Source organism: Chiloscyllium punctatum, chromosome X (genome assembly GCF_047496795.1).
Source record: "Chiloscyllium punctatum isolate Juve2018m chromosome X, sChiPun1.3, whole genome shotgun sequence".
Lineage (NCBI taxonomy): Eukaryota > Metazoa > Chordata > Chondrichthyes > Orectolobiformes > Hemiscylliidae > Chiloscyllium > Chiloscyllium punctatum.
Genome location: NC_092791.1, coordinates 30,852,905 through 30,867,125, shown reverse-complemented (window position 1 = coordinate 30,867,125; position 14,221 = coordinate 30,852,905). Strand labels below are relative to the sequence as shown.

Here is a 14,221-nt window from a genome sequence, read left to right as displayed (position 1 = left end):
GTGTTGGGCTTGACATGTTGCCCTTTTGTTTCAGGCTGCATTTGACCTCTTGGCCCGCTTAGATAAGCCAAAGATACTGTTTACATTGCTGACTTGTGAATTCAGAGGGGAGCCAGGAGCTCAAATTGCAACTTTTAAACAATTGTGCAACTGTTGATGCTGCTATCAGCTGTGGTTTTAAATCCTCTCTTACCAGAAGGTTTTATCTCCTATATTACATCACACTTGTAGACAAGTCCCTACTCAGGGGACTGGAGAGTGGCGAATGTTGTGCCCCTGTTCAAAAAAGGGAATAGGGATAACCCCGGGCATTACAGGCCAGTTAGTGTTACTTCGGTGGGAGGCAAAGTAATGGAAAGGGTACTGAGGGATAGGATTTATGAGTATCTGGAAAGACACTGCTTGATTAGGGACAGCCAGCACGGATTTGTGAGGGGTAGATCTTGCCTTACAAGTCTTATTGAATTCTTTGAGGAGGTGACCAAGCATGTGGATGAGGGTAGAGCAGTGGATGTAGTGTACATGGATTTTAGTAAGGCATTTGATAAGGTTCCCCATGGTAGGCTTATGCAGAAAGTCAGGAGGCATGGGATAGTGGGAAATTTGGCCAGTTGGATAGAGAACTGGCTAACCGGTCGAAGTCAGAGAGTGGTGGTAGATGGTAAATATTCAGCCTGGAGCCCAGTTACAAATGGAGTTCCGCAGGGATCAGTTCTGGGTCCTCTGCTGTTTGTAATTTTTATTAATGACTTGGAAGAGGGAGTTGAAGGATGGGTCAGTAAATTTGCAGATGATACGAAGATTGGTGGAGTTGTGGATAGTGAGGAGGGCTGTTGTCGGCTGCAAAGGGACTTAGATATGATGCAGAGCTGGGCTGAGGAGTGGCAGATGGAGTTCAACCCTGTCAAGTGTGAGGTTGTCCATTTTGGAAGGACAAATAAGAATGTGGAATACAGGGTTAACGGTAGGGTTCTTGGTCAGGTGGAGGAGCAGAGGGAGCTTGGGGTCTATGTTCATAGCTCTTTGAAAGTTGCCACTCAGGTGGATAGAGCTTGTAAGAAGGCCTATGGCGTATTAGCATTCATTAGCAGAGGGATTGAATTCAAGAGTCGTGAGGTGATGTTGCAGCTGTATAGGACCTTGGTAAGGCCACATTTGGAGTAGTGTGTGCAGTTCTGGTCGCCTCATTTTAGGAAAGATGTGGAAGCTTTGGAGAGGGTGCAGAGGAGATTTACCAGGATGTTGCCTGGAATGGAGAATAGATCGTACGAGGATAGGTCGAGAGTGCTAGGCCTTTTCTCATTGGAACGGCGAAAGAAGAGGGGTGACTTGATAGAGGTTTATAAGATGATCAGGGGAATAGATAGAGTAGACAGTCAGAGACTTTTTCCCCGGGCACAACAGAGTGTTACAAGGGGACATAAATTTAAGGTGAAGGGTGGAAGGCATGGGGGGGATGTCAGGGGTAGGTTCTTTACCCAGAGAGTGGTGGGGGCATGGAATGCGCTGCCTGTGGGAGTGGCAGCGTCAGAATCATTGGTGACCTTTAAGTGGCAATTGGATAGGTACATGGATAGGTGCTTAAGCTAGGACAAATGTTCGGTACAACATCGTAGGCCAAAGGGCCCATTCTGTGCTATATTGTTCGAGGTTCTATGTTCTACTCAGGTTTTGCTTTGAGATCCATCTAAGGTTTTGGCAACATGTTGAGAAACTGAACCACAAATTCAGTCTGACAATTGCTCTCAACAATTAAACATATCCTTTGACTCCATAAAATCCCACTCTGATGAAAGAGTAATGGAGCATCACCCATTTTAAGATTAAAATAACAAGTTATTCATTTTACCAAAGCTGAGTAAGCACAGCAGAAAAACATATAATTTACAGTTAACACCCTTCATCAAACTTCAATGGACAAACTAAAATTACAACTCCACAAATTACAAATGCCCAAATAACGTGCAATGCAATTTTCCTTGGACTTTCTGACCGTTGTGAGATTTTAAATAATCAAAATTGCTGGTTGAAAGTTTAAACTTGATGGGCTTCTTTTTCAGGTATTTTATGCTAGCCTGATCCTCCTTCTAAATCTTCAAAAAAAAAGGACCAGGAAACAGAATGGGACTTCTTGCATTAAGTAATGCTATCCCGAAAGAACCATCATAACAGCATTAGATTATTCATCTTGCCAGTCTTTAAGCTGTACAATTTCACTTGTTCAAAGTAAACAAAACAAATCTGAACTGTAGCGAAGGTTTTTAACTGCTTCTGTGCCTGGGATACAGGCTAGACATGAAAAGCAAGGAAAGAAAGTTAAATTTCTCTTACTGCCAGTAATAGCAGCACTCACTTTTTTTTGGGGGGGGGGGGGGGGGGGGGGGGAAGACACGCGAAGAGATGGAGAAAGCGTGCAAGGCAGGGCAGGGCAGGATTTGGAAGGTCTTGTTAAAGGCGGCACACCAAAGAGGGAGGCAAATAGGCAAGAGCATGCCAGAGTGCGTACTAATGCTTCTCTGCAAAGTTCTGGAATAATTCCCCACACTGTACCAGAGGCAGAGGGATATCCAACACAAACAAATCAGGGATATCGGAGGATACAGACGTTGAATTTACCGGTCAACTCTTTCTTTTCCTGGTCAGGAGCCATGTTGATAGGAACCAGTCCCCACTCCGAGTTCTCTGCCGAAGCCACGTTCCCTGTAGCAAATACAAACAAAAAAAATCAAAAGCGGACAAAAGAAACAAACAAGGAACAGCAAATGGAAGAGAGTTGGAGTGTTTACTCAGCACAAACAGGTATTCAGCTCAAGCCAACACAGCAGGAAACAAAGTGCGTTAACTACCATGGAATGTTTCAGCACAGTGCCAAGGTTGGCACACTGTAACCTACTGAACAGTGTTCCCAATCATTTTAAAAGGGGTGTGTGTGTGTGTGTGTGTGTGTGTGTACGCAATATAGTTTCGGGGGAAAGTGCCCACACAGTTTTTGAAATGTTAGAGAGCCTCCAGTCCTTGCTGAGAAATCCATACAGTATTGTGCCTATTTGCCTGAGATAGGGAGTAATCAGTGACTGAATTCTGCACATCATTGGACAGAGCCATGTTTGAGAGACGAAATAGGAGTAGGGGTCCTGTGTGAGTTTAACAAGTCAGACCTGCAGAAAATACTATTAAGCTTTGATTTCATGAGTGTCTCAGACTCTAGACTGACATGCGAGAGACAGTGCAGTACCCACTCTCTCCCATTGAACATTCTTATCTGTACAGTACACAGCCAGCTTGCAGATGGTATGATACTAAAGAGTTAATTTGCTGCAAGAAATTGGATGCCCTGGGTGGGTGGGTGGGGGGGAGGGGGGGGGGGGGGTAGGGTGGCGCATCTTTGTCTTAGAGGTGGAATGTGGGATGTTTCCATTCCCATCCCTTGCCATTCAGGGATGATTTACACTGTTTTCATCCCGTATTCAGAAATTGATAAGAACATTATAGTTGGAATTCTGACTACTCCCCTATAGTTACAAATAAAAAAACTATAGTGACTGGGGATTGTCTTGTGGGCATTACTAACTGTGATGTAAAGATTCTGTATAAAGGAAGGACTGTTTCCTTTGTTCAGGGAGAGCTTTTGCTATGACCCCATAAGCCCTGTGAGGTGGGTGTTAAAAGATTCCTCCAGAGACACCCCCCTGGACATGCCTCGCAAGCATGGCGAGGAGGGGTCAGAGTTTCACCGAAGCTTGTACTGTACTGTGCTTAATAAATTTTGCTTGTTCACAAAAGTTGGTGTGTTGCAGTTGCATCAAGTGTGTAAGAACTTCAGGAAAAAGAACTTAACAAGGGAGTCATACTATTCATGCAGACTCACACACAAACATAGAATCGTGCTCTCATCAGACTCTGAGGATATCCTTTCGGCTTTATTGGAATCTCTGGCAATAGCCTGAAGAAACTCGACCATAACCAAGAGCTGAATTGTGGGTGGCCCATTTTGGGATAATCATACACCTCACAGCTGAGCCCAATCCACTGATCCTGCATCATCTTTTCAATAACCCAGGCTCCTGATCGATACCATCAAAATGTATTTCTGCAGATACTCCTGATTGCTGTAAAATGGGTTTCCGAGCTACTTTCATGGCCTGCTTTCGCCCAACAGCTCTCCTTCTGTTTTCAGGTAAGCTTCAAAAGGCCCAGTTGAATAGATTAATGACCAGAGTCTAGATTAGAGTGGTGCTGGAAAAGCACAGCAGTTCAGGCAGCATCCGAGGAGCAGTAAAATCGACGTTTCGGGCAAAAGCCCTTCATTAGGAATACAGGCAGAGAGCCTCAAGGGTGGAGAGATAAGTGAGAGTGTGGGGGTGGGGGAGAAAGTAGCATAGAGTACTGACCCCATGACTTGTCCTACCTGCCTATCTTCTTTTCCACCTATCCACTCCACCCTCCCCCCTAACCTATCACCTTCATCCCCTCCCCCACTCACCTATTGTACTCTATGCTACTTTCTCCCCACCCCCACCCTCCTCTCATTTATCTCTCCACCCTTCAGGCTCTCTGCCTGTAATCCTGATGAAGGGCTTTTGCCCAAAACGTTGATTTTACTGCTCCTCGGATGCTGCCTGAACTGCTGTGCTTTTCCAGCACCACTCTAATCTAGACTCTGGTTTCCAGCATCTGCAGTCATTGTTTTTACCTAGATTAATGACCAACAGACTCTTAACTTCTATAATAAACACCTAAAGAACTGCAGATGCTGTAAATCAGAAACAAAAACAGACATTGCTGGAAATGTTCAGCAGGTCTGCGGAAGGGTCACTGGATCCGAAGTGTTAACTTTGATTTCTCTTCACAGAAGCTGTTAGAACTACTAAGCTTTTCCAGCAACTGGTATTTTTGACTCTTCTGTTTACTTATTTCAGACAAAGAAAGTTTTTTTGTTACCATGCTCACTTCAGAGGCAGGGTTTGAACAGAAATAGATCAAAACATTGAGTAACTCAAATAATAAAATAAACAAAACATTCTGAAAGATGAAGGCAGGCATTTGCTTATGGCCAATGCACTCCCCGAGAAAGCTCAAACCCATTGTCCAGCCCTTTTACCATTGTCCCTGTGCACTCTCCATAAAAGCTTGTGCCACACACACCCTTTTAAAGTTACAACAGTGCAAATAACTCCTCCAAATCGCTCCAGTCATTCTTTTGATCAACTTGACCTTGCTAGTTACTGACAATAAATCGACAGGGAACACTTTTCCTAATTTACACAATCAAAACCTTTCAGAGTTTGAAAGGTTCCACCAGATCTCTCAAACCTATTAAAGGGCTGTGACTTCTCCAGCCACTTATCCCTGCTAGCCTTGTGAATATTTTCTGGACCACGTCAATGACCCGGAGATTCCTGCTAAAGTAGAGCAGCAAAATTAGGCTCAATACTAGAACTGTGGCTGACCACAGATCTATACAGGTTGAGTACTGCCCATAGTTTTACAAAGAAAGACATGGAATGGAAAAACAAAGAAGCCTGTATATTATTTGTCAAATTGACCTCTTACTTATATCATTTGTGTATCTGAACCCAAATGTCTGCTCTATGCGTTTTTACAATTTTATTATTTATTGTATGTTCTCTTTCACAGAATCATAAGAATCCTTACAGCATAGAAGCAGGCATTTGGCCCATCAAATCCACACCAATCCTCCAAACAGCATCGCATCCTGACCCACCTACCCTACTCTAGCCCCATTACCCTGCATGGCCAACCTACCTAACCTGTACATCTTTGGACTATGGGAGGAAACCCACACAGACAGTCGCCAGAGGGTGGCATGGAGCCAGGGTCCCTGACAGCAGTGCTAACCACTGAGCCAACATGCTGCCCAAAATGTGACTTCACATTTCCCCATGTTTAATTTATTCTGACATTTATCTGTCCAATCTACTAAGTGCCTGAAGATCACAGCTGCTGACCTTTCATGGCAGGTACTGACACACAGTTTTCAATGCCACACGAACTCCAGTTCTCATGCAGAATTCGGCAGCTTGACGTCTGGATTGTACTTGAACGAGGTGGTCTGCACTAGAGTTGCTATGTTCACAAGGCTAAAACTACACTAGGGGTGGGGGAAGCAGGTTTGGGGAAGGGTTGCAGCTTTCAGATATAAGTTGCTGCTGGTAAAGGTTTCACTGAAAAACCCCAAATCATCACTGAAAAATGTTAGTAACGTCTGCCTCCAGCTCTTGTGATCCAGCATTCATCAACCAGCTTCCCACCCTGCCAAACCTCCACTCCATGTGGCCACATGGATTTTCAAAGAATGCCCCAAAAGCTTTGACGTGAGCAGAGCGAGTTTGCGGGGGGCTTTTATTCCCCAACATTACTTACTTATCTGGTTAACCTGCTTTGGCAGCTCCCAAGGTACTGTTTTACACATGAAGTTGTTCGCTCTTCATGGAGGCATTTCAACAGTCTCATTTAAAGCTTTCTCTACCATAGGACTGGTACAGAGAGCGCTGCTGGAGAGGCAGGCAACCTGCAGGGTGAGCAGTACAGCACAAGCACACAGCAGCATGATGCAGAGATCAAGGACTCAAAGGGGCCTGTTCATCGGTTTACAGATTCCACTCAAACCTCAAGAAACAGGAACAAAAGAAAACTCAACGTTTCATTCAGCAAGTTAAAAATCTTCTCAAAACCAGCTACTGACAGAGGGAAAATTGCTTCCCTTGCTCAAACAGTGCTCGGAATAGAGGGCTCATCTCCTCTCAAAAATAACAATGCCGGTTCATGCAATTTGAAAGTTAAAAAGGTTACTTACTTTGTCCTTTACAGCAGAAGGTTTACAACTTGCTATTGAGGGAAGAGCTAGAAAAGCAGACAAGCCCACCACGCTTTCAAATGGAGACCCTGTAAAAGTTGCAGCCTTTCACCAAGTCACAAGACCAGCCTTACTCTCTCACTTGCTTCACCAATGGATTGTGGGGGTTGGAAGGCTAGCCTCTGCCCCTCCTATACTATCACTACTGCCAAGCATCCTTATCTTCAAACAGGCAACACATGACCCACACAAAATCCTTCACCTACTTTCAACATGACAAAAAGCAGCCCTGGAACCTAACGAGTGCTTCAGGTTCTGCTGTATTTACAAAGCAGGGTGGATCAGACTACTGTTGATGTCACAAACTGCACACGTACAATGGATAAGCTTCCCCAGTTAAGATACGACCCTGATGCTTATAGCTTTCTCCAGTATTCTAGTGAGGCTATCAATTATTCAGTCCAGCATCCATAGTTTCCATTCTAGCTTTCTAACACACTTGCAAACATCCCCACCACCCTTAATGATGGGGAAAACCCAGTACATCAGTACAAGAGATAAGGCTATGCAGCAATATTTAACCGGATGTGGTGAGTGGATGATCCACCTTAGCTCCTAAAGTCGCTAGTAGTCAGTCTTCAGCCAATTTTAAAAATCACACAACACCAGGTTATAGTCCAACAGGTTTAATTGGAAGCACACTAGCTTTCGGAGCGACGCTCCTTCATCAGGTGATAGTGGAGGGCTCAATCCTAACACACAGAATGTATAGCAAAAATTTACAGTGTGATGTAACTGAAATTATACATTGAAAAATTGATTGTCTGTTAAGCCTTTCATCTGTTAGACTACAGTGATTGACACATGAAAGAAGTGAAACTATCACAAAACCTTTTTTTTAAAAAGTTGCATTCTCGGGTTAGCTGTTAACAATGGTGATAGCCAGACAATATGTTGAAGGTGTTAGCCCCCTGTGTTCTCTGTTTATGCCATGATGTTTAGATTGATTCTAATCTAAAAAGTGAGATAACGGAGTTTTACATAAATTCATGCAGTTTTTGAGCAAAGTACAATGTAACCCTGCAAGTACAAATTCAGCCAATTTTGATTTGCTTCACATGATATCATGAAACAGTTGGAGGCGATCGATACTGCAAAGACTACAGGCCCTGACAACAGCCTGGGAATAGGACTGAAGATGTGCAGAACTTGCCTCACCCCTAGACAAGGTGCTCCAAGATAGCTCCAACATAGCTCCAACATTTGACATCTATCCAACAATGTAGAAAATTGCCCAGGTATGCCCTGTACATAAGATGCAGGACAAATCCAACCTGGCCAATGCTGTATACTCAGTCGGTCCACTCAAAATATCAGTAAAGTGATGGAAGTGATTGACAGCGCTATTGAACAGCACTTGTTTACTGCTCACAGACTGACTTATTGACACTCGGTTTGGACTCCACCAGGGCCACTCAGCTCCTGACTTCATTACAGCATTCGTTCAGACATGGACAAAAGAGCTGAATTCCAGAGGGGAGAGGAGAGAGACTTGGCATCAAAGCTGCATTTGATGGAGGAGTGGGGCATCAAGGAGGTCTAGCAAAACTGGAGTCAGTAGGAATTGGGAAAAACTCTCTGGTTAGGTACAATTCCAAGCTGCAAAGGGAAATGGCTGTTGAAGGTCAGTTATCTCAGCTCCAGGACATCATTGCAGGAGTTCCTCATAGTATCCTCAGCCCAGACATCTTCAGCTGCTTTACCAATAACCTTCCCTCCAGAAGGTCAGCAGTGGGGATGTTTGCTGATGATTACACCATGTTCAGCACCACTCCTCAGATACTACACCAGTCCATGTCCAAATGCAGCAAAACCCAGACAATAACCAGGCATGAGTAACAAGTAACATCTGCACCACAAGAGTGCTAGGCAATAACCATTGCCAGCAGGAGAGAATATCTAATCACTGCCTCTTGACGGTCATTCAATGGTATTACCATCACTGAATCTCCCACTATCTACATCCTGGGTGTGACCACTGACCAGAAACTGAACTGGATGAGCCATATAAATATTGTGGCTGCAAGAGCAAGTCAAAGGCTAGGAATCCTGCAGCGAGTAACTCACCTACTGACTCCCCACAGCCTGTCCACTATCTACAAGGCACGAGTCAGGAGTGTGATGGAATACTCCCCAGTTGCCTGGATGGGTACAGCTCCAACAACACTCAAGGAGCTTGATCCCATCCAGGACAATACAGCCCACTTGACTGGCCCATCTATAACCCGGGTTTGGATCCCAACATGGTAGATGGTGGAATTTGAATTCAAATTTTTTTTAAAAGTCTGGGAATAAGAATCTATTGATGACCATGAAACCATTGTTCATTGTCAGAAAAACTCATCTGGTTCACTGATGTCCTTCAGGGAAGGAAATCTGCCATCCAAACCTGGTCAGGCCTATATGTGACTCCAAACCCACAGCAATGTGGTTGACTCTCAACCGCCTTCTGAGATGGCTGAGCAAGCCATTCAGCCATATCAATTGCTACTAAGTTTAAACAAAGAAACGGAACCAGACAGACCACCTGGCATTGACCTGGAACCTGGATAAAACAACAGAACCGGCCGTATCGACCCTGCAAAGTCCTCCATTCTCATTATAGGCCAACCTGCAGCACGTGGACTGCAGTTGTTTGGGCAGTGCTTCAGAAAGTCATGAACTCCTCACATTGTTGAAAAGGGAGTTGGGTTGGAGGCAACATGGAAGGGGGATTTAAATAATTTGTTGTAGAGAAGCTGGGGGTGCGTGGCAGGGGCTGCATTCTAGGATGACAAGCAGTTTTCACAGAGAGGAACTGGTATTTATAGAGAAGGAATGCTCCAAATTTCAAAGCAAATATACTTCTCTGTAATAGTTCTGATCAGAAGTATGCTGTCTGACAGTAAGGAAGTTTTTTTTGACTGGTTTTGTACTTCAAAAATACTTGACTAATTGTTAAGCACTTTGGGAAGGTCTGAAGCCATTCCAGAAGTGCAATTTTAAAAAAAAACTAATGGCAGGCCTCCTAATCAGGTCAGAAGATAACAAGGAGTTTAAAGCACCTTCAGCCAGAACTGTGCTCCCAGCCCTACTCTCAACTTGTAACAATATTGCAAGCTTGGAGTTTAGTTCTCTGCAACCAATGGACTGCAGGAAAAGAAACAAGCAACGTGCAAGCATGTGAATTAGGGGGCTGAAAGGCCTTCCCTCAAGCCTGCTCAGTCACTTGGAGATCATAGCTGATCCAATCGTCCCCTCAAATCCACCTTCCCACCTACCTACGGACAACTTTTCAACCCCTTATCAAGGCTCTATCCACCTCTGCCTTTAACATATTCAAGAACTGGATAGAGTCATAGTCATAGTCATGGAGATGTACAACATGGAAACAGACCCTTCGGTCCAACCTGTCCATCCCGACCAGATATCCCAACCCAATCTAGTCCCACCTGCCAGCACCCGGCCCATCTCCCTCCAAACCCTTCCTATTCATATACCCATCCAAATGCCTCTGGGACCTTTTTCACTGGAGTGTAGGAGGTTGAGATCCAGCCTGTCCAACCTTTCCTAATGAGATAACCAAAACATTCCAGTCATTAGCTTTGTCAACCTTCCCTGAACAGCCTTCATTCCCATCCTTCCTTAAATAATCCTGTGTACAGTACTCCAGCTGCAGTCTCACCAGTGCCCTGTATAACTGAAGCACAATTTCCCTTCTTTCTCATACTCAATTCACCTCAAAAATTAAATAATGTTCTAATAGATTTCTTCATTCTTATTGTGCCTGCATATTAACTTTTTACAATTCATGCACAAGGACACCCAGATCCCTCTGCAATCTCTCACCATGTGATGATATGGTTCTTTTTCATTCTAAATCTATTAGAATATTATTTAATTTTTGAGGTGGATTGAGTGTGAGAAACAAGGGAAAGTCTCAGAAACCGTCACATAGATGGGTTAACTCCAGGAAGGGTGAGAGAGGTCTGCACCTAGGGCAGGAGTCTTTTGTGGATATACCCATTTCAAACAGATATGCTGTTTTGTAAAATGTAGGGGGTGATGGATTCTCAGGGGAACGTAGCACAAACAGCCAAGTTTTTGGTGTTGAGACTGGCTCTAAACAGAGGGGTATGTTGGCTTCCAAGAGATCAATTGTGTTAGGGGATTCTGTAGTCAGAAGTACAGACAGACGTTTCTGTGGCCAGCAGAGAAAAAGCAGAATGGTGTGTTGTTTCCCTGGTGCCAGGATCAAGGATGTCTCAGAGAGGGTGCAGAATGTTCTCACGGGGGAAGAGGGGCCAGCAGGAGGTCATTGTCCACATCGGAGCCAACGACATTGGAAGGGAAAAGGTTGAGACTCTGAAGGGAGATTACAGAGAGAGTTAGGCAGAAATTTAAAAAGGAGGTCCTCAAGGGTAGTAATATCTGGATTACTCCCAGTGCTACAAGCTAGTGAGGGCAGGAATAGGAGGATAGAGCAGATGAATGCATGGCTGAGGAGCTGGTGTATGAGAGAAGGATTCATATTTTTGGATCACTGGAATCTCTTTTGGGGTAGAAATGACCTGGACCAGAAGGACGGATTGCACCTAAATTGGAAGGGGACTAATACACTGGCAGGGAAATTTGCTGGAACTGCTTGGGAGGATTTAAACTAGTAAGGTGGTGGGGGGGTAGGACCCAGGGAGATAGTGAAGAAAGAGATCGATCTGAGCTGGGTACAGCTGAGAACAGAAGTGAGTCAAACAAACAGTCAGGGCAGGCAGGGACAAGGTAGGACTAATAAATTAAACTGCATTTATTTCAATGCAAGGGGCCTAACAGGGAAGGCAAATGAACTCAAGGCATGGTTAGGAACATGGGACTGGGATTACAGAAACATGGCTCAGGTATGGGCAGGACTGGCAGCTTAACGTTCCAGGATACAAATGCTACAGGAAGAATAGAAAGGGAGAGGCAAGAGAGGAGGGAGAGTGGCATTTTTGTTAAGGGGTAACATTACAGCTGTGCTGAGGGAGGATATTCCTGGAAATACATCCAGGGAAGTTATTTGGGTGGAACTGAGAAATAAGAAAGGGATGATCACCTTATTGGGATTGTATTATAGACCCCCCAATAGTCAGAGGGAAATTGAGAAACAAACTTGTAAGGAGATCTCAGCTATCTCTAAGAATAATAGGGTAGTTATGGTAGGGGATTTTAACTTTCCAAACATCAACTGGGACTGCCATAGTGTTAAAGGTTTAGATGGAGAGGAATTTGTTAAGTGTGTACAAGACAACTTTCTGATTCAGTATGTGGATGTACCTATTAGAGAAGGTGCAAAACTTGACCTACTCTTGGGAAATAAGGCAAGGCAGGTGACTGAGGTGTCAGTGGGGGAGCACTTTGGGGCCAGCGACCATAATTCTATTTGTTTTAAAATAGTGATGGAAAAGGATAGATCAGATCTAAAAGTTGAAGTTCTAAATTGGAGAAGGGCCAATTTTGACGGTATTAGGCAAGAACTTTCAAAAGCTAATTGGAGGCAGATGTTCGCAGGTAAAGGGACAGCTGGAAAATGGGAAACCTTCAGAAATGAGATAAGAATCCAGGGAAAGTATATTCCTGTTAGGGTGAAAGGGAAGGCTGGTAGGCATAGGGAATGTTGGATGACTAAAGAAATTGAGGGTTTGGTTAAGAAAAAGAAGGAAGATATGTCAGGTATAGACAGGATAGATCGGGTGAATCCTTAGAAGAGTATAAAGGAAGTAGGAGTACACTTAAGGGGGAAATCAGGAGGGCAAAAAGGGGACACGAGATAGCTTTAACAAATACAATTAAGGAGAATTCAAAGGGGTTTTTACAAATATATTAAGGACAAAAGGGTAATTAGGGAGAGAATAGGGCCCCTCAAAGATCAGCAAGGCGGCCTTTGTGTGGAGCCACAGAAAATGGGGGAGATACTAAATGAATATTTTGCATCAGTATTTACTGTGGAAAAGGATATGGAAGATATAGACTGTAGGGAAATAGATGGTGACATCTTACAAAATGTCCAGATTACAGAGGAGGAAGTGCTGGATGTCTTGAAACGGTTAAAAGTGGATAAATTCCTAGAACCTGATCAGGTGTACCAGAGAACTCTGTGGGAAGCTAGAGGTGGTGATTGCTGGGCCTCTTGCTGAGATATTTGTATCATCGATAGTCACAGGTGAGGTGCCGGAAGACTGGAGGTTGGCAAACGTAGTGCCACTGTTTAAGAAGGGCGGTAAAGACAAGCCAGGGAACTATAGACCGGTGAGCCTGACCTTGGTGGTGGGCAAGTTGTTGGAGGGAATCCTGAGGGACAGGATGTACATGTATTTGGAAAGGCAAGGACTGATTAGGAATAGTCAACATGGCTTTGTGCACAGGAGATCATGTCTCACAAACTTGATTGAGTTCTTTGAGGAAGTAACAAAGAAGATTGATGAGGGCAGAGCGGTAGATGTGATCTATATGGACTTCAGTAAGGCGTTCGACAAGGTTCCCCATAGGAGACTGATTATCAAGCTTAGATCTGATGGAATACAGGGAGAACTAGCCATTTGGATACAGAACTGGCTCAAAGGTAGAAGACAGAGGGTGGTGGTGGAGGGCTGTTTTTTAGGGTGAAGGCCTGTGACCAGTGGAGTGCCACAAGGATCAGTGCTGGGTCCTCTACTTTTTGCCATTTACATAAAATGATTTGGATGCGAGCATAAGAGGTACAGTTAGTAAGTCTGCAGATGACACCAAAATTGGAGGTGTAGTAGACAGCGAAGAGAGGTACCTCAGATTACAACAGGATCTTGACCAGATGGGCCAATGGGCTGAGAAGTGGCAGATGGAGTTTAATTCAGATAAATGTGAGGTACTGCATTTTGGGAAAACAAATCTTAGCAGGACTGATACACTGAATGGTAAGGTCCTAGGGAGTGTTGCTGAACAAAGAGACCTTGGAGTGCAGGCTCATAGCTCCTTGAAAGTGGATTCGCAGATAGATAGGACAGTGAAGGCGGCGTTTGGTATGCTTTCCTTTATTGGTCAGAGTACTGAGTACAGGAGTTGGGAGGTCATGTTGTGGCTGTACAGGACATTGGTTAGGCCACTGTTGGAATATTGCATGCAATTCTGGTCTCCTTCCTATCGGAAAGATGTTGCGAAACTTGAAAGGGTTCAGAAAAGATTTACAAGGATGTTGCCAGGGTTGGAGGATCTGAGCTACAGGGAGAGGCTGAACAGGCTGGGGCTGTTTTCCCTGGAACGTCGGAGGCCGAGGGGTGACCTTATACAGGTTTACAAAATCATGAGGGGCATGGATAGGGTAAATAGACAAAGTCTTTTCCCTGGGGTCAG

General features: G+C 44.4%; 2 protein-coding genes across 6 annotated transcripts in view; one reads left to right on the top strand and one right to left on the bottom strand.

Moving 5' to 3' along the window:
* Positions 1 to 14,221, top strand: part of LOC140471231 (HIG1 domain family member 1C-like) — a 119,539-nt gene that overhangs the window by 81,640 nt on the left and 23,678 nt on the right. The gene's annotated exons all lie outside the window — the stretch shown is intronic.
* Positions 1 to 14,221, bottom strand: part of slc11a2 (solute carrier family 11 member 2) — a 92,274-nt gene that overhangs the window by 57,046 nt on the left and 21,007 nt on the right. For 4 of the 5 annotated variants that reach the window (XM_072567173.1, XM_072567172.1, XM_072567174.1 and 1 more), the window contains exon 2: positions 2,617 to 2,700. In XM_072567173.1, coding sequence (XP_072423274.1) covers positions 2,617 to 2,700 — 84 coding nt within the window. Of the gene's footprint in view, positions 1 to 2,616; positions 2,701 to 6,817; positions 6,941 to 14,221 lie in introns of those variants that run through there. The other variant, XM_072567175.1, reaches the window with a different exon arrangement.